Source organism: Porites lutea, chromosome 6 (assembly GCF_958299795.1).
Source record: "Porites lutea chromosome 6, jaPorLute2.1, whole genome shotgun sequence".
Classification (NCBI taxonomy): Eukaryota; Metazoa; Cnidaria; class Anthozoa; order Scleractinia; family Poritidae; genus Porites; species Porites lutea.
The window spans coordinates 14,002,766-14,030,176 of NC_133206.1; the positions used below are offsets into that span (position 1 = coordinate 14,002,766).

Here is a 27,411-nt window from a genome sequence, read left to right on the forward strand (position 1 = left end):
GGAAACATGAGAGACAGGAGCTCTCTGGACTGATACGTCAGTCTATGATAGTTAATAACTTGCTATTGAGACTCCATAAACTGGGATTCCAACCCAGCTATTAATCTCTTGTTCTTGAGATGTATTTTATTCAGATCGTATAAAAGTCTTAAAATCAGCTGACGCCTCCTCACGGCCAGTTGCTGTCATGAAAACCTAGCGCCAGTACCGGTCAGCGGTACTGTAGATAAGGACACGCGCCCTAGACGCTCTCGGGTCTCGCTCTTGAGTTTGTTCTGTATTTCGCTGTTGTGCCTACAGTAGCATTAAAGTAGCAGTTGCTTTACCTGAACCGTGTCATCGATCGACCGACTCTCTCTTTACTGGCGTGGTGGCAGCGCTTCCGGATCTACGCCAAGAAACCGAAAAGAAAACAAAGCCAGAGCTACCCGTACAAACGTCGGTAAGTCGATACTTCGAACACCTTCGTCGCCCAAGCACGATTTATTCGTAAACTTGCAACCAAACCACAACTATGGCGAGTACCCTCCGAGCCCCAAAACAGTGGAGCCTGTCAAAGAACGAGTCCATCAACAGCTTCGAGAACTGGAGACAAAATCTGTTGTACACTTTATCCCTCGACAGCAATTTCGCTCCTTTCCTCGCAGAAGACGCTACGTGGGGGAAAAAGACTAAGTCCCAGCCCCTACGCGGCCTCACAGATGACGGGGAAACCATTCCAATCTCCAGACGCAAAACGGCCCGTCAGAAGGTCAATTTTCTCGAACTAATGCTCGGACAAATAGCCAACTATTGCCCAGTGATATCCAGGACCTCTCTCGTGAAGAACTCGACTTCGATTCACTCTGTTTGGAACATGATTCGTGCACATTTTGGCTTCCAAGTCACAGGCGCCCACTTTCTAGATTTCGCTGGCTTACATTTGGAAGCAGATGAACGCCCAGAGGATCTCTTTCAGAGACTGATGGCCTTCGTGGAGGACACTCTACTCCGTGCAAATAGCCTGTCACACCATGGTGAGGTTACCACAGAAGATGAGGAACTCACCCCCACCCTGGAGAATTTCATCGTTCTCACCTGGCTTAAACTGATCCACCCCGAGCTACCTAAGTTAGTGAAACAGCGGTATGGAACTGAGCTACGATCACGGACTCTGGCCTCCATAAAGCCAGAGATATCTCAGGCCCTTACTTCCCTGCTCGACGAAATACGCACCGCTGATGATGCCAAGATCATGCGCACCGCTGTCACTAACTACCGCAGACCTCTCGGCGTCAAAACCCCGTATAAGGCGACTACACGACCCAGCCGCCCCACTAAGTCCTGTCCCCTTTGCAAACAGGCAGGTCGCCCCGACAACCATTTCTTGAGCGAATGCAATTTCCTTCCAGACCAAGACCGCAAATACATCGCGAAGGCCAGACAGATCGCCGACATCTTTGATGCTCCCCATGAACCTGAGACCACACCCGACATGACCGACCCAGAAAGCGACACCGACGACGCTAGGCCTGGCCCAGGCCCTAAGGTCTTCCGCATACAGACCCGCCAGTCACCGTACCTAGACATGTTCTACTCCCACTACCCCGTACGAATCACCATCGATAGTGGGGCTACTGGAAACATGATCCGCCACACTGTCGTCCAACGTCTTGGCTGCCACATGACATCTAGCTCCCAGTCCGTCCACCAAGCAGACGGCTCATCCCCCCTTCAGGTCGTCGGTGAGACACGCTTCTTATTAAGCCGCGAAGGCCGAGATTTCACCTTCGAAGGACTCGTCGTTGAGAACCTCGACGTGGACATACTGGCAGGCACCCCCTTTATGGAAACCAACGATATTGCAGTACGCCCAGCTAAGCGCCAAGTGATCCTCCACAACGGTTCCATCGTCAGTTACGGGTCCCCACACCCGGCTACAGTAAACCCCGCCGCACGTCGTGCAATAGTACTCCGCTCTCCCCCCACGTCAATGACCGTCTGGCCCGGAGAGTTTGTTGAAGTCGACCTACCACACGACGTCCCCACTGACTCCGAATACGCCTTAGAGCCTCGAACAGATGCCCCCAGCGTTAGGCAGTTGTCAGCTTCCCAACTGTGGCCCACCCCACGCATAGTCTCTAGCGTGGCAGGAAAGATACGTATTCCCAATCTCTCATCCGAGCCGCACTTCCTCAAGCGAAATGAGCACTTCTGCCAGGTACGCGCCACCTTCACACCAGAACCCCTCGGCGACAACTCACCCCCAACAGCCAAGCCACCTCCCAAACCATCAGTACCTATCCCAGGTACAAAACACTCGTCAACCGTACGCCTTGACCCAGACAACTTACTTCCCCGGGATATAAGAGCAAAGTTCACTTCGCTGTTGGACGAGTATGACCACGTGTTCGACCCAAACATCAAGGGCTACAATGGTGCGGAAGGTCCGTTCGAAGCAAGAGTCAACATGGGACCTGTAGAACCCCCCCAGCGGAAAGGCCGTCTACCACAGTATGCCCGTCACCAGCTAGTGGAGCTCCAGCAGAAATTTGACGAACTTGAAGCTTTGGGTGTCTTCAGTCGCCCCGAAGACATAAACGTCACGGTCGAGTACCTGAACCCTTCATTTCTCGTCAAGAAACCCAATGGTGGCTCCCGCCTAGTTACTGCATTCGCTGATGTCGGCCGCTATAGTAAGCCACAACCTTCACTCATGCCAGATGTGGACTCCACGTTACGCCATATCGCCCAGTGGAAACACATCATCGCATCGGACTTGACCAGCGCTTTTTACCAAATCCCCCTCTCGCGTGCCTCCATGAAGTACTGTGGGGTAGCTACCCCATTCCGGGGAATGCGCGTATACACACGGTCGGCCATGGGCATACCCGGCTCTGAAACGGCACTGGAAGAACTTATGTGTCGCGTCCTTGGTCACCTTTTAGAAGAAGGCGTCGTCGCCAAAATCGCAGACGATCTATACTGTGGGGGAAACACGCCACAAGAACTCCTACGAAACTGGAGGAAGGTTCTAGCAGCCCTCCACAAGTGTGACCTCCGCCTCTCCGCATCGAAGACGATCATCAATCCTCGGTCCACAACAATACTGGGATGGATTTGGAACGCTGGCACTTTAAGAGCAAGCCCTCACCGCATCGCCACCCTCGCCTCGTGTCCTGAACCCGAAACCGTTGGCCGCATGCGATCATTCATAGGAGCATACAAGGTGCTCTCCCGCGTAATTCCCGGGTGCTCGTCACTCCTTGCACAAATTGATGACACCGTAGCTGGCCGCGAATCTAAAGAACACATACAATGGTCAGACGACCTCCGAACTTCGTTCCTCCATGCCCAGAAAGCCCTCTCCACTGCTCGCACCATCTCGCTACCCAAACCAAGTGACCAGTTGTGGATTGTGACCGACGGGGCGGTCCGTAAGCCTGGAATAGGAGCCACGCTTTACGTCACCCGTGACAACAAACTTCATTTGGCAGGGTTCTTTAGCACAAAGCTACGTGGCTCACAACCGACATGGTTACCGTGTGAGGTGGAGGCCCTAGCTATTGCCGTTGCCACCAAACACTTCAGCCCGTACCTAATCCAATCCCTTCACAAGGCCTGCATCCTAACCGACAGCAAACCGTGCGTACAGGCATTTGAAAAACTCTGTCGCGGGGAGTTTTCCGCTAGCCCTCGCGTCTCCACCTTTCTATCAACTGTGAGCCGGTATCAAGCGTCCGTCAGACATGTATCCGGATCTGCGATCCTACCCTCTGATTTCGCCAGCCGCAACGCACCCCCTTGCGAAGACGAAGCCTGCCAGATCTGCGCCTTCACAAAACTCACCCAAGACTCCGTTGTCAGAAACACATCGGTACAGGATATACTGCGTGGTGATGAGCGCCTACCCTTCACCAGCCGCACTGCCTGGTTAGCCATTCAGGCCGAATGTGCCGATCTGCGGCGTACTCGCGCCCACTTACAACAAGGGACACGCCCTTCGAAGAAACTTACCAACATAAAAGATGTTAAAAGATACCTGAACGTCGCTACCATTGCAAACGATGGCTTGCTCGTTGTCCGGCGTGATGAACCCCTTGTACCTAGCCGCGAGTGCATCATTGTCCCTCGACAAGTGCTTGATGGACTGCTGACAGCCCTACACATACAGCTCACCCATCCGTCGAGCCATCAACTCCAGGCTGTAACCAACCGGTACCTATATGCCTTAGACATACACAAGGCCATCGACCGCGTGACCCAAGCTTGCCACATCTGTGCCTCTCTACGCCAAACTCCGAAAATGCGCGTGGAGCAGTCGTCCTGCCCCCCTCCCGACGCAGTTGGCGTATCATTTGCCGCAGATGTCATCAAACGCTCAAGACAACTTGTGCTTGTACTACGTGAGTGCGTGACATCGCTTACAGCCACAACCCTGCTGGAAGACGAGCGTCACAACACTCTGCGCGACGCTCTTATCCGTCTTTGTGTCCAACTACGTCCACTAGATGGACCAACAGCCGTCATACGTACCGACCCAGCCCCAGGATTCAAAGCACTCAGGGATGATCAACTACTGAAACACCACAGGATCACCCTTGAGATCGGCGACGCCAAAAACAGAAACAAGAACCCTATTGCAGAGCGGGCAGTACAGGAGGTCGAAAGCGAACTACTCCGCCATGATCCACTAGGCGGTCCAGTAAACCACGTGCAACTCGCCGTGGTCACAGCCAATCTAAACGCGCGCCTTCGCTCACGTGGTCTTTCCGCAAGAGAGATGTGGACCCAACGTGATCAGTTCACAAACCAGCAGATCCCCCTACAAGACCAGGACATCATCCTACGACAACATACACAACGGTTGTCTAACCACCCCCACGGTAAGAAGTCAAAGACACCTATCCCAAAGAGCACCCCCACTGACCGCGTTGCTGTAGGTGATTTAGTCTACCTCTATGCCGATCGGAACAAGACCAGAGCCCGCGATCGCTACCTTGTCGTAGAAATAACCGGCTCGTTCTGCAACGTCAAGAAATTTGTTGGCTCCCAACTCCGCAGCACGTCTTACCGAGTGAAGATGTCTGAGTGCTATCGAGTCCCATCCGAAGTCGTGAACCACAGACCACCTGCTCCCAATAAGGATGCAGACTCATCATCTGACGAAACTCCACCAACACAGCCAGAACCACCACCTCCGCCAATCATCCCGTGCGCGATCTCGACACCTTCTACCCAGGAATTCCCTCACCTTGATGACTTCCCTACCAGCCACGATGAGTCTCACGATACCGTGACCGTGACCCACCCTGATGAAACCAGAGACCCCTATGCTAGCGACAGCGAATCAGATGCCACCCCCCCTCCTCGCCGATCCACACGTGAGCGACGCCGACCCGCACGTTTTGAGGACTTTGATATGGATTAATTAGCCAGTGGTCCTCGTGACCCACACTAGAAACTGTTCAAGTTTTATTGTTATTCATGTTAGCCGTTTACATGTACCTAAATTTTTCTATAACCATTGAGCTCATACCATATTTGTAAGAGTAAAGAAAGGAAAAAGAGGCCACGCCAGTACCGGTCAGCGGTACTGTAGATAAGGACACGCGCCCTAGACGCTCTCGGGTCTCGCTCTTGAGTTTGTTCTGTATTTCGCTGTTGTGCCTACAGTAGCATTAAAGTAGCAGTTGCTTTACCTGAACCGTGTCATCGATCGACCGACTCTCTCTTTACTGGCGTAGCCATTCGCTTGAACACGATATGTTGGATCTTCAATGCTTAACTGACTCGACAGAGGTAGGTATGAGAATAAACAAATATTTGATGCCCATGTTTTACCATATAATTTGCAAAAACCTAAGCAGAAAGGAAATTAGCGAGGATCTTGAGGCTTTTTTCATAGAATTAAATGGACAAAGCACGTGCTTAAACTGCAAAAAAATCAAGGGGAGAAAAGGGGGGTCATGGTAGCTCTACCTTCCTTCTGTGAAATCCTTCACTAAATTTGCTTGCAGTCTCGTGTCTTTTTCTTAGAGAGATGTACGTATTATCTTCTGGGGCATCGTCACGGCGAGTGGAAAAATGATTGACAACCCATTGTATTATGTTGCTTGGTGATGACGACGACGATATCAGCGGCAAAGGATAATGTTGGTGATGATGGTGACGATGATGGTGAAGATGAATCAATGACCTTCTTCCGAGCAGGTGAAACGTGAAATATTCGAAATAGAAATCACATTCATTACAGAACCTCGAGCGGCTGAGCGGGTGCGGTGGGAGGCAACCTCATTCCCAGGCTCCTCCCGGGGGATGAATAGTATGGGACCGTGACAGCCAGGTTAAGCTCAGGGCTCCCTCGCTGGATGGCCTATTAAATGATGCAATGGCAGAGAGAAATGGAATTGTCCAGCTCAATACCCATAATATAAGCAAAGGCCAAGGCTAAGGTAAAGGGACATGAAGTTTCCCGGTAGAGCGGATGGTCTTGGCGTTCTTCTCGGAGAATTTACTAAAAGCAAGTAGGGATAAAAGTAAAAATAATAACATGCAAATGAAGCACCTGATGGACTCATTTGAAGCACAAGGAAAGAAAAATGGCAAAAAAGGAAACAAATGAAGAAAAATGGAACAAAAGTGAACTTGAAATACAAAATAAATAATAAAGAAAAATAATAAACTAATAATCATAAACAATAAATTGAAAAAGTAGTCAAATAAATAATATGAGAATAGGAAAAACAATAGTAATGATTATGATAATGATAATAAAAAGAGAAGTAGAAGTAGAGAAGGAAATAATTGCAACAAAAGAGACTTGATTGATTTTTTGAAAACGAAACTGCAAGGATTTTAAGGCAGTTTCGTTTCAAAAATCAGGCAAGAAGTATTTTTTTATTTCTAAAGTCTTTTTAGTTGCCACTTTCGATGCTTTTCCTTTTCTGTTACTATCATTATAATCATTATTACTATTATTATTATTATTATTCATAATAATAATAATAATAATAATAATAATGATATCAATTTTTAGTTCCTTTTTGTTACATTATTCTGATTTTTTTACCTTTTTCGTCTTTATCCTTTTGTGCATAAGTCATTATTTTTAAGTTTTATCCCTCTTAATAAGTTTGAAATTGTTGTATAAAATTTTCACCCGAGTCGATTTTCTAGTATATAGGGACGGCTGACTATCCGAATTATCTGGAAACGCCAAGTCCTTTTTGTCTTTGCTTATTTTCTTAATTAGTTAATTAGATGCTTTGATCCAATAAATGAACAAATGAGGGAGAACTTAACTTTTTGATATAAGTTCAGTTTAACGTGTGGTCTTGATTTCTTGAGAGATATAGGAACAGTGAACGTTGACAAGCTGGGCTGCTTGATGAGGCACGGTGATGTGAAGAGGCTAGACGTAGACGAATGACACCTGTTGCATGGATGATGATCATGATGATAATGATAATGACGATGATGCCGACCATGATGCTGACGATGGTGCTGCCAATGATAATGACGACGATAGTGCTGACAATGATGATGATGCTAAGGATAATGCTGGCGATGATGCTGACGATGACGACGATGATGACGACGATGATAATGATGACGATGATGCTGACGATGATGATAACGATGATGATGATAATGAAGATGACCACGATCATTCTGACGATGATGACGACGAAGATAACGACAATATGGACGAGGATGATGATTATGACAATAGATGCTGGAAATGATGATGATGAGGAGGAGGAGGACGTTCTCGTGAAATTTGTTCTCTGATGAAGAAACCCCGAAGTCAGTAATTGGTCCTGGCGACGTTAAAATTGGTGAGTGTCAGAAAAGCAATTTTGTTCTTCTTCAATACCTGACTGCTCCCCAGTCGTCTCTCTTCTCTCACTCAAATATTAACGATGGAGACACGTGGAACATCCATTCCCTGTATACCGTAAAGGCCTGTCTCCCGCGACCGTTCCACGACCGAGAGAGACAAGATAGGCGACTGGGAACGAGTCAGCTTCAAATAGGGAAAACGCAAAGACACAAAACCTGCGACGGGAGGAGTGAGGAAAGGCTAATCTTTGTTAATGTGTCCCTCGTTAAACTAAAGGCTTTGACTTGACTCAGTCGTCAGCGTTCCCTGTTTTACTTATTAAAGCTATGGACTGCAAAACAAGGACAAAAAACGCGGTTGCAGACCAAGACACCTTAGGATTCAAAACTCCATCAAATGGATTTTGCTATTGATCACACTTGCTTCTATGATAAAATTAAGGCTATATGTTTTGAAATAGACGACAAAATTTTGTACAATGCGTAATATTTTTTTATAATAGGACAAAAAATACTCTGCAGACAAAGCAAAATAAACTTTGCAGATCCTTTGTTAAAAATCAAGCAATAAAGATATCTTCTGTTTCGTCCTAACAGCTCACAGGAAAAGAATGCTATTGGGCGTGTTCATATATCATATCGGAGGATGAGTGTTGATGTCGTCCGCTACTCTTGCTACTACCCTACGTCACTGCAGCACGAAAAACTGATAATAATAATTTAATGTTTATGTAAGACTCAAGTTAAAACAGGCTGCATTTCGGGGTTAGGGTACGGGTTATGGTTAGAGTTAGGGTTAGTGTCAACCCTAACCCCAAAACAGCTTTATTAAAATAAGATAGACCTCGACCGCGACCGTGGCCACGGTTCCGATCCTGGCCACGCGTTTTACTGTCAACCAGGAAAATTATAGCGTATTAACTTGGAACTTCTGAATTCTTCTTAATTAATGCCACAAACGCTGATTTTATAGCTTCACATGTAACATAAACTGCAATAACCTTCTAATGCATGAAGATTTTCAGAGGTTCCCAGCAAAACGTTTTGCCTGATCTGAATTTGTCTGCAGAAAAAAAAAACTTTATAGCTTTCATCTGCTAAGTGAAAGGCGGGGAATCATAGCTTTCACCCTTTACATTGATCCAATAAGCATAATTTAATAACTATATTGCGAGCGAAGGCGCTTTGAACTTAAAAACGGCGACAGATCTTTAAATCGCTCTATTCTAAAATCAGCCTCGCCGACTATTTACTTCGCGAATAATATTTTCTTTTTGTTTTCTTTTTCCTTTCAGCCTAGCTAAAATATTCATTTATTTGCCTTAGCCAGGAGCCTTAGCTTTGATTATTTTTAACGTTTATATACAGTAGTAAGCCTTAAAACCCCAAAGGCGTCACCATAGCACTGGTCGGGGGTACACGGTCCCCTTTTTTTCCAAATTAAATTGGTTTTCGGGGTTTACGTGTCCGGTTATGGTGGAATTGTATTTTCGTCGCATTTAATTTTATTTAGTTGATGTATTTCAAAACAATAAAGTATGATGGAGCTTGTTGAAAAACTGCGTTCTTGTTTCTTTGGTTGTTCTTATAAAGGGGTCGCCAGAAGTCTATTGGGGTAATAGGCGGGGGCAAGGGGGGGGGGGGGGCAAAATACCTTATCCTTTAGCTCCCAGCCCTCCCTCATGTTTTTTCCCGTTGATTGATCAGCAGGGAAGGTATTTGTTGAACAAATATTTTATAACTCTAACAACAGTTCGATGTTATTATCTACTCAGCTGTCTTGATGTCTTAAAGGTGATGTTACAGGGGACGATTTGCAACGACGATTTGCTAATTCTGCGCAACACAGCGTTGCAATGTTAGTGCAATGTTGCAGCCATTCGAAACAATGTCGCAACAATACTGTAAATAAATGCTGTGTTGCGCTAAGAATCGTTGTTGCGAATCGTCCCGTGTAACATCACCTTAAACTTTAAGCGTTCGATCTTTACGATCTTACGAAAGAAAAAGGGGACTGTGAATAGTCTACAAAGACCCCAGCAAAATGGTCGAAGGAGGCTTCTTTTTTGGGCCACATTCCTCAGGTCAAAAGTGCGAGTCACTGTTTTATGACTTTTATTGTTGATAACCAGTTTTCTTAACGACCTATAGAAGAAACATCTCAGGTACACTGCAGCGATTGCAGGGGCTTTAAGAAGTGTTTTTTTGTACACGGTCGCGTCGATTATCTCTTAACGGACACCTCTGTAAAAAGGACAACCAGAGTTGGTGTCTGCCGTTCTTCACGTCCTTTAGAGTCAAAGGTCACCTTTAAGACCGGCATTAAGTCTCCGTCTTGGAGAGATGTCCGTCTTATAGAAAGTCAAATAAAGAGAGTGAAGAAAGGCAGGGACCAACTCTAGATGTCCGTTTTACTCAGAGAGAAGTGACTGTATACATATACAGCTATTTCGTGAAAGGTTGTCGGAAAAAGTGCACGCGACAATCCCAAAAGGTTTTGTGGGTGGTTTTGAGTTCACTGTTGTTCAAAGAAATTTGAAAGAATGGCACGAGAGGCCGTGGACGTATGTTTTGCTACTGCTAAAGGAAAGCAACAACTGTAGGTTCGACGGTTACTGGGTTAGGAACAGTGTATTCATCATATCCCTTGTTAGCTTTCGGGATTGTCGCGTGCGCATTTTTTCCGACAACCTTTCTCGAAATAGCTGTATACATTTCACTCAAATTGGTATGATTCCCGCTATATTTGAAATTTGATAACTTTTGTGAAAGAGCTTCTTTAATTTGAATGGCACCACCATACGATGTCTTTCACCATGTTCACCGACTCAAAAGTCACGGTGATGACAAATCATCTCCGGTCTAGAAGTGATAGAGGTGATAGCAGCTTAAACCTTCCCGCCCAGCCTTTTAGGCTCGAACGAACAATTTAGCCTTAGTAGGTTCCTAATTAGGTTCTTTGATGGAGATATAGTTGTTGACTACCAAAAAATTAGGAAACTTGAGTTCGGTTTCTTGCCAACATGGACATTGTTTTATTGATTCTTTTTGTTTGGGGTGTCGGGAGGCGGGGGGCGTTTATTATTCGAGGTTGGGCTCTTATTAGCTTTACCTATCTACAGGGTTGGCGCTTCCCGAGGCGAGCGCCTTTTCCGGTGGAGAGAAGTGCTAGCCCAAATTAATATTGCCCATGATAGAAACCAGGTTTGTTATACACCTTTTGGCAGAAAGTTGTGTAACTGCAAGAGGCTATAGTTTACATAAGGTTTTGTTATCAGTATGTATTCTTTATTTTCTCTAATTCTTGCGACAAATAGGAGGCAAAAGCTTTCTGTTATACTGTTACTCACTTCATTTTAATTTATCTGCAAGGTATTGGTCGAGGAAATTGCCTCTCACGTTTTGCGGACCGCAGACAGCGGGATTGAACGTTGGTAGTTTAAAAAGGGGGTGGGCGGCTTTTGCATCGTCTACCGAGGAGCATTGTATTACGCCCATGTTTCTCTGTTGTGGTTTATTGTTGTAGGTTTGGCCTTGTTTGTGATAAGTAAGTGGGCAACCGTTGACTGCAGTGGGGTCTGTAATACCAGGTGTGTTTTCAGCAACAAAGACAATAGACTGCTGAGCCTGGGGATCACACACGGCTTTCCAGTAATATCTTGGGACCTCGATTTTGTTGTTCAGTCGACCAATGTTTGCTCCGTTGTATTGCGCTGCACCACCTTAAAAGCATAAAAAAGTAACTTTGAAATACATTTTAAAAAATCAGAGATGATTACCTTAAACATAGATGTAACTGCGAAACGAATTTTTTAAAAAAATCATTTTAACGTATTTTCAAAGGAATGAGATAAAAATCAACGAGTGTAATTTTAAGAAATATTAACAGATCAAACCGAAAAGCAGAAATTGGTCTAATTTAGGGCCTAATATCATGAGCCCGTGGGCTAATCCGATTTTCCGGGCTGGCTCACTTTGCCAAAATATCGAGGTACGTTAATTAAACACAATAAAAATCAACTTTCACATCACACGACAACGAACCCAGCCCGGTTAACTGAAGTCCCGTTCTCGGGGCTAAAAGTTGCCTAGGCAAATCGGGCCAGTCCGGCGCATGCCATGTAATCAGGCCCTTAACAAGAGCTAGCCAAGCAGGTGCTAACAGTCACATAGTCTTAACGCGTGAGCGAAAGAGCGTTCATTTTCTTCAGGCTACGTTCACAAGGCTCCGGACGAATTTTCGATAGGTTGAAAATTCGTGCATTTATGTTAGTTCTGTTCACACGGAATCACCTTAACCCTTCGAAAACTTAGACGCCTAGCCGTTCAAAGTTCCGTGTGAACTAATTGGTGACCTGTCCAGTTTTTCAGCCGGTCGCCGGAAAATTCGTTCGGTGTCATGTGAACGTTGCCTAAAAATTACAAACCCACCGCCTGTTCCTGTGAAGATGTACAAAGTTCTCGTGTTTACTGGTGGAACAGTTGGACGGTCAGTATAGCTTCTAATGGCCCCTTCAAGGGCCGCCCAGTTCCCTGCATTAAACAACTGCCATTGCGGTGCAGCGTTGGTATAAATATATGTAAAACTTTTTTCACAATTTTCATCTTTTTTGAAATCCCCGTCAGGAGTCAGATGACCTTTCCCTAAAAAACGATTTTCGATCCCACTGAACCTGTCTGCGCCAAGTAAAGCCTTTTGACGTTCATCGTCGTAATCATTGTTTGTTGCTTGATCGGCTGGGGTAAACCCTACGAACAAACAATGATAATTAATGATTGTTAAGTAAATTAACGTGTTCCTTTTAGAGAGATCGTTGTACAGGTCTTCAAGATTTCATTAAAATCTTAGAAGTTACGGCCCTTAGTGCTGCTACAGCAATTGCTAACAGCAGTTGCTGTTAGATTTTGTGCTTTGTACGGACTGTTGTCAGTGTTCATTTACATCTTTTGAATCAGTTACCATTCACAACATTGTTGTCAAAGAGAAGGCTATTGTAAGAGGCTACGTCAAGATATTTTGCTCACTTTTTAAAAAGCTAAAACTTGTCTTCGCATTAATTGAGTTCCAAAAATAATCGTACAGTATTTTTTTTATCCAAGACTTATTTAAGCATTGAAACTGTTTCCTATCATCTGTTCAACGAATGGAAAGGATTGACATGGATTGAAACTTGAAATTGCACTGAGCTGGCCCACCTTTTTCAAGTAATGGTATGCCTGCAAAATTCACCTAAAAAATGTTAGTGTTTATGGCTGCCTGATGACAATTTCCCCTCTACGGTCCTACTTTTCATTTTTGTTTTTTCTTTTGTTTTTTTTTTTCTTTTGTTTGTTTCGCATCTTTGGACTGGGGACTCATTTGGTTTTTATGTATTCGTTCGGAATCCACCCTTCAAATACTGTTTGAATATATGTTATAAAATAATCGTTAATTTATATTATGAAGTATTTTTTTGTTAAGTATTTGAATATTGGCATTAAAATACTTAACGGTACTTTTTATACGCGTATCGTCGAATTTCTATTCCGACCAAAGCCGGAATGTCAGTGATACATTCGCTGACGCTCCTGCAAATATTTTAATGAACAGACATTTAAGGCCGACTTAATGCCCCATTCACACCAACTAAACAGGTTTAATTAAACTAAGTTTAAAACTGAAGAGCACAAATCAGTAACGGAAAACTCAAACGCAAGCTTTAGCACAAAATTCAAATGAATTCTAATACCATCAATAAGAGCACAGTACGCAGCTTTCACAAAGAAAACAAATTTAAACCGTGTTTAACTGAACAGCGTTTAAACATGTTTAAACTTTGGTGTGAAAGGGGGCATTAGCCAATGTGCCATGGTCTAATTTTATTAAAAATGAGCACTCAACGAGCGATCCTGATGGCATGACAAGCATGCGCCAATACGATCTAGACGCACAAAATAAAGGCAGTCACCCTGAATCAATCAAACTGTGTTGCCTTCAGATTCTAAGACCCTGTTTACATGGAGTGGGGGACCCCGGTCTAGTGCGGTAGGTTTCTTTTGTTTTGTGTCCCCCAGAGCGTGTAAACAAAAGAAACCAGCCCCACTAGACCGGGGTCCCACACTCCATGTAAACAGGCCCTAAGACGATTACGACAACGAGTAAGAGATTTTCTCAATACTAAGGAGTGCGCAAACGTGAACCAGCGTCATTTGGGCACGAAAACGTGACAGCCGTCGTCATTCTACTACAAGTTCTAGCGAGAATGTCGTAGTGGAGGTAGAGCGCTTTTCGTATGACCTTAAAATGAAAACACGCAAACAAAACAGAAACAAAAAAGAACGGAAATAGAGCGATTTGATTGGTTTATCGAACGGATACAAACGCGCGTGGCTTTTGGTTGGTTAAGCGAACGCTCGGGTGAAAAAACTTCATGCTCGAAGAACTTTCTAGAAATCAATCGAGACTTCGCTTTGAAGTCATACTGCAACACAATTGGCAAATCGAATAATGCCTTCTCCATATTACATGTATGGTTTCCTTTGGCGGGAAAACGAAGGGTCCATGTTTTGATCTTTTCATCCCTTGGCTGATAAAACAAATAACGAACACTTACCTAAACCATTTTTCAAGGTTATACGAAAATCGCTCTAACATGTTATCAAATATTAGAATTTTTATCGTTTTGCAAACGGAAGAGGGATTAACCTCCACCAATAAAGACAAAAGTGCTAACTTTTCTGGTGAAAAAACAGAACAATTAAGAATACTGGAGTGTGTTCGGAGTGAGTGAAAAACTTCAAATCAAATCTCGACTCGTACTCGTTCTCGTCCTCGAATCGAAAGAACCCTCATCGGGCAATAAAACATCTCTTCATAGCTGTTCAATCAGCAGCCTGAGAAAACAGTCGACGTTTCGCGACTCCATCTCTGGTTTTTATTCCCCGCGAAATGACCTCTGAGAAACGAGCGCAAAAGTTCCATACTGTTGACATGCCACTTCCCAAATCTGGGTATTGCTTCTGATTGGATGAAGCAATTTGCGGGCCAATCAGTGGTGGCGTCGCGAGATGTCGGCTGTTTTCTCAGGCTATCCAACCAGCCTTGCACTGAGCTTAAAGATAATATTTTAGTCTTTCAGCAAAGTTTTACCTGATCCACTTTCTATTTTCCATGCGTCTTCGTAACATTCCTGATTCCCTATCATGTTTTCCTCTCCCTCAGTACCACCTTTTTTATAAACGTTTGCAGTAAATTTTGGAATACGCGTTAGTTTATTGAAACAGACAGCGAAGAGTGCCTTGTTTAGGTTGTGTCTCCCATAACAGAGTTGGACATCACCTTCTTCATTACATGCACCGGGTGTCTCCAAGACACCAGCCCAGTCGTTGAAAAGACAGGTGTTCAAGTCGCTAGCAAAGGAATTGTAAGGGTTAGGAAGTGCCCTCTTCTCTTGAGCTTTTGACAATAAGAGAAAACAAGAGTTAGTTAAAGCGAAACAAAGAACCGTATGAGAAATAACGCGACAAGTACAGTTCAAAACCCCATTTTTCGAACTTCCTAGGGAAGAAAAATTAGTTCGAATTATCGGGAGGTTTGAAAAATTGGCGGTAAGACTACAGTGACTCAGAAAAGGGAATTTAGTCCTCGGTTCGAGTTATCCGGAGTCGAAAAATTTTGGGTATAAACAGTGTTTAATTCGGGGAAGGGATGTCAATTTTAATTTGGTTCGAATTACTGGGAGGCCTTCGAGAAACTGTATGAGGGTTCAAGAAATCTTTTTCTTACCTGCTGATTTGCCGCCAAGGGTCAAGAAAAGCGCATAAAACACAAAACATGGCATTTGCTTCATTATCGTTTTCCTGTCTTAGTTCAACCTGTTCGAGAAAAGGGTCACGTTATTAAACTATACTGCTTCAGAAAGAATCTACGAAAGGTACAAATTTCGGATGAATTTTCACGAGTAGTCCAGGCATTTTGTATAATCTGACTTTTTACTAATCGCAACAGAAGCTTCAACCAGTTAGAAATAACCTATTCTTCAACATTCCAAAAGTCTCCAAAAGATTCCAGCATGGGAAAGTTTCCAAATAGGACCCAAAACAGAATTCTCTTTTTCCAATAGCAAGACATGAAAAAGAGGCTGTAAGCCACAAATTGCTGTTTCAGCGTTTTTATTACTGGAACAAATCGAGTCACTTATTTTCCTAGTTACTAAGATTACAATGTTAATACTATGATATAAAAAATCAAAATCCCCCAAAAGCCGCCAAAATCGTTAACTTAGTTAAATATTGAGTTATTCAAAGCTCACGTAACCAGCAGAAGAAAATTATCCTTTAGGTTCTACCATGATGGGACACTTCCAATTCGTCAGTATCGTAGTTTAGGGCATCAGCAGATATAGTGCAGGAAGACCCCTTGCATAGGCTTATTATGCTGCAGATAAGTGAACAGTTTCATCTGATTAACTAAAGAAGAGTGTCTGAAGCAAGCGGCAAATCCACTGCGACAAGCAATTTTTCATTACCGTTGAATTTCTTTCCAGCCCTCTATAGACATTTTTTTCACCTTCTCCCTGCCACTGCTTTACTTGTAGATAAACGTGCAGGCTGTGAAGTCGGGTCGCTGTTGCAGTTTGGGAAGCTATTGTGGCTGTATATGAGATGTCTTCGCTACAAGTTTTGTCAATGCCTGAGAGCATCAAGACCAATCTCTGGCTTAACACCGAAAAGAAAGACTGTTGTTTTTTTTACCTGCCAGGAAAATGGCTAAAACAGCATAATATATGTAACACGTGTAACAATGAGAGCGAGACACATAAGCTTACTTTCTAAATAAGATAAATTCTCAAATTTCAACAGGACTGTTGCCTTGCCAACTCCATACTGGCGAGAAGTGTTGTTGCATCCGGTCACTGCTTGACTCAGTTGATTTACGAGGTCCACAGCATTTAATAGACAAGTATATTAGTTTCAAAATTTCTCGAAAGCCAGACTCCTCCATCAGTTGGCTAATACTTCCGAGAAAGCCCATCTCCGTGTGAAAGAGGCTCCGATTCTGCCGATTCGCTTCGCGCAAATCGCTGTTAGCTAGTTCCGTCTGTATTATGTTGAAGGCTTTCATAACTAACCAAACGTGACCATGGAATTTGCAATTCCGTGTTGTTTAGCATGCGCAGATACAGAATTCTGGATGAAAAATTACCCGGATTCAGATCGATCATAGGAAGAAATTTAACAGAGAAGATTCCATGATGCCTTCCTTTCTGAGAAAATTAATTGCATTATGCCACTCCAAGAAGGGTACCGGGTGCCAAACAGTAGAGACATCTCACACAGGACGTTACAGGTCACAAGAGCTAAGTATCAATATTCTGTTTTCATGTTCAGCTGTCGGGGCTCACGAGGAAGTATTTCTTTCTCCCGGAGTGACTTTTCATCTCTCTTTGATGCCATGTGTGACAACTGCAATCATGCTCACATCGGAGAAGGTGTCAACCCCGTCGAGAGTCCTAACGCTGCAACCAACTTTGTCGACTGCGTACTGGACAAACTCGCCATGAAAGGTAGATACAAAAGTTGCCTGCCGAAGAGCAGCATTCTGATTGTACATTGTACTTCCTGATAAACAAAATCCGTGAAGTGATGCAAGGTGCCAATGCCGGAGGAAGGGCGAGAAGAAATTGTGGTGCAACTGAACCACAAGTCCGATCTGTAAAGAGTGTACGTTTTCTGCAGGCTTCAACAAAACTGAGAATCGTATACGGATTGATTATTTTATGTACCTGGTATGCAATTAGAACCTGGCACAATATATAAGCCAAGGAATTCTCACTTTCGTTGCCAGCCCATGTGTACGTCGCATAAGACTCGCGCGACAAGACAAACACTGCGTACAACTTCGTTTACATTCTGCACTATAAATTAAATCAAATTTTTGCAGACTTGACATGTCGTAGAAGACATGACCCTGAACCGAAAACCGTTAAAAAACTTCTGTTGCAATTTGTAACAGGTTGACCCATTTTTGGAGATAAAATGCCTGGACTAGAGTGGCTTCAAAGAGATATAACGACAACGCCAAAAACGTAGTAAGTTTAATGAGCAAAAAAATTGGCCCTCATATCACATTTTTTGGTACTTTTTTTTGCTGTCCCAGCTCAATTACGACGTGAAACACTCAAATGCGACTTTCTGTATAGAGGAAGTGAGCAAACAAAGACAAATTTTCCTTTCCCTCTTTAGACTTGGATGCGGTCTCTGACAATAAAACTCTAGGAAAATTCGTCGTAAAAAATGTAGCGAGATGGAGCAAATGTTATAAAGTCTGAAAGATCGCGAATACACTTGATAAATCTATTGCCTGAATAAGCTTCGATCCTATTGCCCTCGCCTATCCCGGCAAGAACTCGTTTGTAAATATAAAAATTGGCCGGTGTTTTTGTAGATGTACATTCCGAATCCTTATAAAAAACTTATAAAGGATTAAAATCAAGAAAATTTCGATACCCGATCGTTACAAGCTACAACTATTGAAACACAGTGCCACCTGAAAAGCACTGCTCTTAGTTCTCGCCGTACAGTGTCGGAATTGGCTCTGTCATAAAAGAAAACTCTTTAGTATACCATACATTTTATACCTATAGATCTATTACTTTATCATTTTTACAGTTCCATTTTTTACAGATTAACGTTTCAATCTTATGTCCAAATTAAGTAATTACAATGCAAATTAATATTCAAGCCCGGTTTACTTTAATAGCGAGAACGAGGTGCCTCATGATTATAAAATGTGTTTGCACGAAAGAACAATCTGGTTTAAAACAAACAAAGTCATTGAATGTGTGAGTAAAACAATCTTACCTCGTCTGCGGCACGATGTGATGAAAGCTGAACAGCCTCTTTGCCCTAGCTTTAAGCCAAATGGCACATTAAGTGACTGACAACAAAGGAACAATTTTGCCAAGTTGCCAGACCAAATTCTCTCATAGGAAAATAATGGGACACCAGTGTGCTTGACAGCCTACTGGTGCATAGAACACAACGACCCTTAGCCTTTACCATTACCAACTAACTTCACATAGTGCCCACCGTATAAAAAGATCCAAATTTCAAATAAAGATATTGAAACAACAGGCAGCACCATAAGAAAGAAAAATATTTTTCTCGCTTTCCTCCCAAACCGCCCCCGCCCACTAAGTAGTTTTGACACTCATGCAAGATGGCAGCCCGTAACACAAAGCGCTCGATCTCGATGATCTGACGGAAAAATAGAGGACTGTGAACAGTCTACTTACTTAGAATGCATTTCTAGAGATCTAAAAGTGCTCTGGATAGCCTAAAAAGTGTTTTCAATGTATTTAGGAGGAAAGCGTCTTGGGTGCCCCTGACGACATAAAAAACAGTGCCACATGGAAGAAAGTTCTTCTTATCAGAAACCTTCATTTGAATGGTCATATTGTAATATTTCACGAAATGCGCAGATTCAAGTTAGGACTCATCCTGTATTGCAATTTGTTTACGGCTAACAGCACTAACCATATTAAACCGGCAAACCGATGTCGTGATTTTCACTTGAATAGCGTGAATAGCCTACGCTTGTAGTAAAATGCAGTGATTTCACAATTCACGGTGAATAAAACAAGCAATTCACGGTTCAAAACAAAAATACCCTAACCTTTACCACCCTCAGTCAAGGCGTACCTGCCTGTAAGCAAATAAGCACACGCTTACAAGTGATTCAGACGGTATGATATATATTTTTTAAAAAATAGATGTACTGGCAAAGAGCCGTGTATTTTGCTTTGGTCGATCACCTCGTACAAGAACTACACCTGTAAATGACAGGCTTCTGTTACAAGAGAACCGTTTCTTAGGTCAATATCTTGTTCCAGCAAAACTGAATGCTTCCAACAGCGGAGTACAAGATAAGCTTTATGACACCTACAAAACCGATCTTTCAAAGAAGAGAGACTTTGACAATGAAATTTTAAGGCGGCAAACAAAGTGGTCTCATTCAACTGATGAAAAACAATTGACGCTCACAGAGACACTCCAGCACGCTAATCCGGACCTTTATCCCGACGTGGACACAATTATTACCATTCTCCTGACAATGCCAGTGTAAACTGCTACCCCCGAACGATCTTTAGCACGATGCGCAGAGTGAAGACGTACTTACGTCCCACGGTCTTCCACGATGAAAACAGAGCGAATCGCATCACTTGCCCTGATGCATGCTTACAGAGACGTAACCATTGATGTAGAAGCAATGATTCGCGAATTTTGCGCCAAAAAGAACAGACGTCTAACTATCGAATTTCTTTGACTTCCACCAAGATTTCGGATATGTTTGCACTTAATGTGTCGCTAGTCAGGTCATTACGTTGTTGCTGTTGTTGACAACCACAACTGGCTGCATTTTGTTAAATATTTCATTATTTCTTGTTCAATATGAAATCCTGGCATTTGCCAACTAATTTAAGCGCCCAGATTGTACCAGATTACATCTCAGAGTACTTGAATTTTCAGAATTTTCGAGGATGGCATGCCCCCCCCCCCCCCCCTAGCATGTCGCGCCTTGGGCTGTCCTTATGCACGCTAACGCGCCCCTATTGTACCCCACCCCTCAATATGCTCCACCAGGACTTACAAACAAAAAATGTCTAGGAACGCCCCTGTCAGTACAGTGCCGCTTTGTGCGGCTATTGGTACTTAATTTCGCGGTTTTTTTTTTTGCGATTTCAACAGGCAAATATGAAAAAAGGGCATAAAATTCGCTATTTAAGCGTTTTCAACTCCGTTTTATTAGGGGGTAGGGGACGGTTTAGGAGGCGAGAGAAATTCTCGCCTCCCTCTCCCCAACCGCTATTGCGGGTTTTCAGTGTCACGCCATTCAGAATAGATCAAAACAAAAATCAAATCCGTTCAATGGATAAAGTCCAGAATCTTGGAAAAGAAAGGAGGTAAATACGCAAAGACCCTCGCCAAGATTCAGGTCAGAGGAATACTTCGTATACGAGATATCTGAAGAAATGTTTTACTCAAATTTATACAGATTTGAGACGCCATGCTGGTGCCCATTCGGATGGGCACCAAAATGGCGAACGGAAACCAACAGAAACATCTGTTACCGAGTTTTGCTACAAAAGCGTGAATTTATTCTTCGAGAAACTCATAAACATTAAAGTAATACTTTTTCTAATACATGACCTGTTTAGATAGCAAAATTCCCTGAAATAGGTCATTTGTTTAAACCTACAGGACAGCTCTCTTGGCTGCCATGTAAATGCCCCATCACGCAAAAGCTCAGAAATTTAAGCCTACTCAATTACAAAACCAAGGACCCTTCTGAAGCGAAAATTTGTATGAAAATTAGTTTTCAGCTGCTCCAATACATCGTGAAAGTAAAACCTCGGTAGGAGCGATAGTTTTGTAGTTTGAATTTTAGTGACGTCATGTGAAAACCAACAATAAGCCCCGGCAGCTGCCTCCTCGGTACATTTGAAACCAAAATGGGTGGCCGTAACGCTTTATGATCTTACGAAAGAAAAAGGGTACTGTGAACAGTCTAGAAAGTCGCCAGGGAAGTTGTGGAGGGAGGCTTCTTTTTTGGGCCACAATCCTCAGGTCAAAAGTTCGAGTCACTGTTTTATCGTTGATAATCAGTTACACTGCAGTGATTGGGCCTGGAAGAAGTTTTTGGTTCTGTTTTGTTTCGTCTCTTAGTTTGTTTGGCTGGTTTTAGCCGTAGCTAGGTGACCTGTGGAATGTGATTTATAAACAAATCTACCTCTGACACATCCACATTCACAAAAGGGCGTGTTTCCCACGGCGCCCATATTATTAAGTATTGAACAATTTCTTCCATGGCAAATAAATGTAATAATAATAATTACTATATGGCTGAGTCTGTTTTCGCCAGGCGATTGGTCAATTTGCGGTCCGTAACTTGCTATACGGACCAAAATTTCAAAGAAAATGCTCATTTCGGAACTCTAAATCTCTTTACCTCGGAAAAATTAATTAAAAGGTTGAAATTAAGTTACAAGACGTCTATCAACCTTGAGGACTTAGATTTTGACTTTGTCCTTCAACATTTTAAACTGTGTTTATTTGTGAACGAAGACGATGAAGAAACTAACTCGTAATCTTATCGAAAGAGGATTCTAGTCAGTGTTTCAAAATTTTATCGTAGTACACAGTTAAGAAGACAAAAATCGACTGGCAGAGATTCGAAATGTTTTGCCTAAGAGAAAATGAGTAATTCCTTCGACAAATATGATAAAAAAACATACCTGCACCCGATCATCTTGAGGAGCTTCTTTGTCTTTTGCACTGTTTTTCCAAAGACCAACGAAAGAAAGATAGAAGCGACTCCAAGCCAGACACAATGTCCAGTTTTAAAAAGACTCCAGCGTCACATTGGCGAGTGAATACTTATAGTGCTCTTAGCTTTGACCGAATATACTTAAAAATATATCTGTAAACCCTGAGAACTGGGATTTTGACTTTGCCTTTCCAGATTTTAACCTAGCTTTGTTTGAACGAGAACGAAGCTGATGTAGAAACTGAATCGTAACCTTTCCGTGGAAGAAAATATGGTCCGTGTTTGAAAATTTTAACGCAGATCACGCTTGAAGACGAGAATGAACTGGCAGAAATTCGAGAGGTTTTCCCAAAACAATAAACGAGCGAATCCTTCGACAATGACAACAAACTTACCTTGAAAAGCTTCTTTGCCTTTTGCAGTGTTTTTTTTTACAAGGACCAACGGAGGAAAGATGGAAACGACTTCGAGAAAGACACAGTGCCCGGTTTCCAAAATACTCCAGCGTTACATTAACGCCTTACATTAAAGAGCTAAAACTTACAGCACTCTTAGTTTTGACCAAATAAACTTTTTCGACGAGGCAAATTTGTTTTCACTTTCTCGGAAACCCTTTGTTGCGTGCTATTGTTTTCGTGAGCCAATACACCGTATTCACAAATGGCGGACACGCGGGAAAAAACTGGTGCCTAGTCATGAAAGCGAGGCGTTGGAGGATAAACAAAAATTGCAAATGAAGACTTTCAGTGAACTTGCGGAGTGTTTAGCACGGATTCCACCTAAAATAACTTTTTACGGACTTCTTTTTAAATACAATTACGTGGGATGTCTTCTGCTTTTAATGTTTAGTAGCTATTTGCTGTTTGCAATCAAAAGGGACGCGTATATCTTCAGGAAACAGGATGATTTTGTAGGTTTCCGAAGCATCGATCAGAAGCTCGAAGAGTAGGCGATCGCTGGAGAAAAGCGGCAAACATGTTGGCCCAAACTTCACACTGAAACCGAATACGAAAACCAGATCACTACAATTCTGTATTGGATTAGATTAATTCCGTCGCTTTGGAGGGAATTGTTAGAGGTACGTTGGCAGAGCTTAGCAAACATCTCATGATTTCTTTGTCATTGCGAAACAATTAAAAATAATTTTATCAAAATTAGAAGCTGTAGTGTGTGAATCTTATGGCTTGCTATTTGCCTAGTTTCTTTTAGGGCATTATCTCAGAGAGCTCTTGGTAAAAAAGTGGTATAAAGCTTACATTTTACTAGGTTAAAATTTTAAGGCAATGTTTTTGTCAGGACTGAACACGGCAAGCTTCTGTTTCGAATAATTGAATTCGAGTCTGGATCAGTTTAAGAAGACCATCATTTTATTTATTTATGTATTCTTCAACTTTAAAATATTATGAAACATAAAGTTAAAACTCTTAACAGCCAAAGGTAAGAAATACGAAATTACTCGCTGAAATGATATGTGGCCGGCTTACCGAGTCTGCCGAGTAACAAGTTGAAATTTTGAGCGTACTCCCCTCGATCGCTTCCGCACATTAAAAATAAATTACCGAAAAACCGCTTAAAAAAAAGGTCAACCCCGCTGTCTAATTGATGTTCTTCATTGATAAAGACCAGAGAACAACGTCCTGGCAAACAAAAACCAAACATAACTTCATCGAAACCTCAGTCACCTCTTCTTTCCTGTCTTCCTTTTTTCCATCTCGACTTGAACTGTTTTGTTCAACGGCAGACGTCTCTTGCGTTAACAGTTGCAAGTAGGCCATACATCTGTCGCTTATTTCTTTTTTTCTTGCCACCAAGATTTGTTTATATTTCTGTTTCACCGAATTGCAGTGAGCTGGCTTTCGTACTCGGTTTCAAAGTGAAGTTTGGGTCAACATGTTTGCCGCTTTTCTCCAGCCATCGTCCACTTGTCAAGCTTCTGATGCTTCGGAAACCTACAAAATCATTCTGTTTCCTTGAAGATATACGCGTCCCTTTTGATTGCAAACAGCAAATCGCTACTAAACATTAAAAGCAGAAGACATCCCACGTAATTGTATTTATAAAGAAGTCCGTAGAAAGTTATTTTAGGTGGAATCCGTGCTAAACACTCTGCAAGTTCACTGAAAGTCTTCATTTGCAATTTTTGTTTATCCTTCAACGCCTCGCTTTCATGACTAGGCACCAGTTTTTTCCCGCGTGTCCGCCATTTGTGAATACGGTGTATAAAAACTTTCTTTCTTGACGCCTGTCAATCGATTGTCAAATCGCGCGTCCTGCACTTGTTTCCGGTCCCCCAAACTGGAAGAAGCCATATAATAAGTAATGGTAATAGGACTGAGTGGAGTCCAATTCGGTCTGTAATCATACGAGTGATTAACAAAATCGGACGACCGCGTAGCGGGAGTCCGATTTGTTTAATCACGAGTATGATTACAGACCGAATTGGACGACACGAAGTTCTGTTACCAATTAATCATAACTTTAACAAAATTTGTGACATTATAGGCTATTTTTTAAATCAAAACACAAGAAATTCCGAGATTTTTATTGCTAGCAGGGAAAAAAAAGCCATTTAAGCGCGCGCGTGATGGCGCGTACTGTCCAATTACTTAGGCATGACGCGTACCGTCCTATTAAACTGTCCAATTAAGGCTGAAATCAGGGCAGTTGAGAGCCAATCAGATTTGACAATTTTGTTATAGTTATGATTAACATATTATTAGCCTCGTTTTTTCGGTCCGTACTGTAAATTACGGATCCTCGTTTTTTTCCATCGATTTATGGCCCGCGCGCTTCGCGCTTGGGCCATAAATCGATGGAAAAAGACTCGGTCCGTAACTTACAGTACGGACCGAAAACTCGGCTAATAAGAGGTATTGATAATAGGCCTCAAACTGCGCTTATTTATATACCCGTTGAATGTAGGCAAATTATCTCTATTAGTGGTATTTACAATGATAATATTTACAATAAATGTGCAGAAAATGGCGAAAGATCTTAGTTTTACTTGAAGCTGGTCGCAGTTTACCTTGTTACGGGAAATTAACGCGATTTTCAAAAATTCACGTTTGATAAAACGTTTATTTGCGCGCCGTTATTTAAGTGGAGCGTTAAATTCTGCGACTTTAATTTCCAGGGTAGAGATCCGTCAGCAAGGGTGAAACTATAAAGAACCTCTAGATTTCTTTGCTTGACCCCCTTCATATATACATGTCAGAAAAAAACCACGAAAAAAATTCGATTTCAGAAAACGTTTAACTAATTGATTCTGTTGGCTCAACAAGTTTTGTTTCTTTGTGAGCGTCGTTATGATTTCTTTCATTTTTAATTGTTACCCTCTCTTTCGTGTTTTGAAATAAATGAAATTAAAATGTCATTTATTTGAAAGTTGTTTTCCACAAAATTTACGTTATTTTAAGTCGCGTTTATTTCCAATACCTTGAATTCATGGTCTTATAGAGAGTGAAATAAAGGGAGTAAAGAAAGACAACGGGCCAACTGTATGTGTCCGATTTACAGAGGTGTCCGTCTTATAGAGAGCGAAATAAAAGGAGTAAAGAAAGACAAGGGCCAACTGTATGTGTCCGATTTACAGAGGTGTCCGTCTTATAGAGAGTGAAATAAAGGGAGTAAAGAAAGATAAGGGCCATCTGTATGTGTCCGATTTACAGAGGTGTCCGTCTTATAGAGAGTGAAATAAAGGGAGTAAAGAAAGATAAGGGCCATCTGTATGTGTCCGATTTACAGAGGTGTCCGTTAAGGGAGAGTGAAATAAAGGGAATAAAGAAAGACAACGGGCCAACTGTATGTGTCCGATTTACAGAGGTGTCCGTCTTATAGAGAGCGAAATAAAAGGAGTAAAGAAAGACAACGGGCCAACTGTATGTGTCCGATTTACAGAGGTGTCCGTCTTATATAGAGAGCGAAATGAAAGGAGTAAAAAAAGACAAGGGTCAACTGTATATGTCCGATTTACAGAGGTGTCCATCTTATAGAGAGTGAAATAAAGGGAGTAAAGAAAGACAACGGGCCAACTGTATGTGTCCGATTTACAGAGGTGTCCGTCTTATAGAGAGTGAAATAAAGGGAGTAAAGAAAGACAACGGGCCAACTGTATATGTCCGATTTACAGAGGTGTCCGTCTTATAAAGAGTGAAATAAAGGGAGTAAAGAAAGACAACGGGCCAACTGTATATGTCCGATTTACAGAGGTGTCCGTCTTATAGAGAGTGAAATAAAGGGAGTAAAGAAAGACAACGGGCCAACTGTATGTGTCCGATTTACAGAGGTGTCCGTCTTTTAAACAGTGAAATAAAGGGAATAAAGAAAGACAACGGGCCAACTGTATGTGTCCGATTTACAGAGGTGTCCGTCTTATGAAGAGTGAAATAAAGGGAGTAAAGAAAGACAACGGGCCAACTGTATGTGTGCGATTTACAGAGGTGTCCGTCTTATAGAGAGTGAAATAAAGGGAATAAAGAAAGACAAGGGCCATCTGTATGTGTCCGGTTTACAGAGGTGTCCGTCTTAGAGAGAGTGAAATAAGGGGAGTAAAGAAAGACAAGGGCCAACTGTATGTGTCCGATTTACAGAGGTGTACGTCTTATAGAGAGTGAAATAAAGGGAGTAAAGAAAGGCAGGGACCAACTGTGGGTGTCCGTTCTACAGAGGTGTCCGTTAAGAGAGAGTCGACTGTAGTGACCAAAGGCAGATTTAAATAAAATTTCAATTTGCAAAACTGTCTTGAAATCTAGCCAGCTGCAAGTAAGCACTAGGGGTGGGGGCATTAGAGGAAGGTTTTTTCCCTACCCATCCTTCCAAGAGCTTACTTTTAGGCTGCCTGAAAGGTAAATGGTACTTTTTTAACGTAGTAGCAAAGATATTTAAAGGGGCTGTGGTCCCGGGGGATACTTCCTTATAAGAGGCTAATGGGGATATGCTGCTGGATGGGGTCGAATTTTCACGACTGGATTGAATTTAATGGGGTCGCGCATTTTCGGAGTTTGGGGGTAAGAAAGTTCTTCACAATTACGGTTAGCAAACGTACCAGCGTGTTTGTACTGTAGGTGAAAAGTAAAAGTCAATTTAAAAAATGGGGCTAATTCATTTTAGGATGACCTATTTAAAGGATTGATAAGGTAGATACATTAATCAAATGATGCCTAAGGCTAACTAGTGGATTATTAATTACTGCATTTTAGAAATGCAAGCTGATAATTAACCTGCAATTAGCGTACCGGTTTTTCAAGTTTGTCAAAAAATGAAAATATGTCTTACGAAAA

The 27,411-nt window shown here is 42.6% G+C and overlaps 3 protein-coding genes across 5 annotated transcripts in view; 2 read left to right on the forward strand and 1 right to left on the reverse strand.

The window, feature by feature from the left end:
- The first annotated feature begins 202 nt into the window (after positions 1-202).
- Positions 203-5,410, forward strand: LOC140941906 (uncharacterized). Its single transcript, XM_073390909.1, has one exon. It carries the CDS (start codon positions 515-517, stop codon positions 5,408-5,410), a length of 4,896 nt encoding a protein of 1,631 aa, XP_073247010.1. The 5' UTR covers positions 203-514.
- Positions 5,411-7,176: 1,766 nt separating this feature from the next.
- On the forward strand, positions 7,177-9,314 carry LOC140942258 (uncharacterized). The gene is made up of 2 exons (XM_073391220.1): positions 7,177-7,820; positions 8,422-9,314. Exon 1 carries the CDS (start codon positions 7,422-7,424, stop codon positions 7,725-7,727), a length of 306 nt encoding a protein of 101 aa, XP_073247321.1. The 5' UTR covers positions 7,177-7,421; the 3' UTR covers positions 7,728-7,820; positions 8,422-9,314.
- Positions 9,315-11,116: 1,802 nt separating this feature from the next.
- The window catches only part of LOC140941547 (salivary protein Tsal1-like), a 39,701-nt gene continuing 23,406 nt past the window's right edge, over positions 11,117-27,411 (reverse strand). Inside the window, exons 1-5 of one of the 3 annotated variants that reach the window (XM_073390557.1) lie at positions 18,667-18,698; positions 15,590-15,678; positions 14,954-15,259; positions 12,256-12,573; positions 11,117-11,546 (exon numbers count right to left, since the gene is read on the reverse strand). In XM_073390557.1, coding sequence (XP_073246658.1) covers positions 11,176-11,546; positions 12,256-12,573; positions 14,954-15,259; positions 15,590-15,653 — 1,059 coding nt within the window. In that variant the 5' untranslated portion in view covers positions 15,654-15,678; positions 18,667-18,698 and the 3' untranslated portion in view covers positions 11,117-11,175. Of the gene's footprint in view, positions 11,547-12,255; positions 12,574-14,953; positions 15,260-15,589; positions 15,679-18,352; positions 18,403-18,666; positions 18,699-27,411 lie in introns of those variants that run through there. The other 2 variants (XM_073390559.1, XM_073390556.1) reach the window with 2 other exon arrangements.

What these genes read in the sequence shown, in the direction of transcription:
- LOC140941906 (XM_073390909.1), top strand. Translation starts at nt 515, where the DNA reads ATGGCGAGTACCCTCCGAGCCCCAAAACAGTGGAGCCTGTCAAAGAAC.
- LOC140942258 (XM_073391220.1), top strand. Translation starts at nt 7,422, where the DNA reads ATGGATGATGATCATGATGATAATGATAATGACGATGATGCCGACCAT.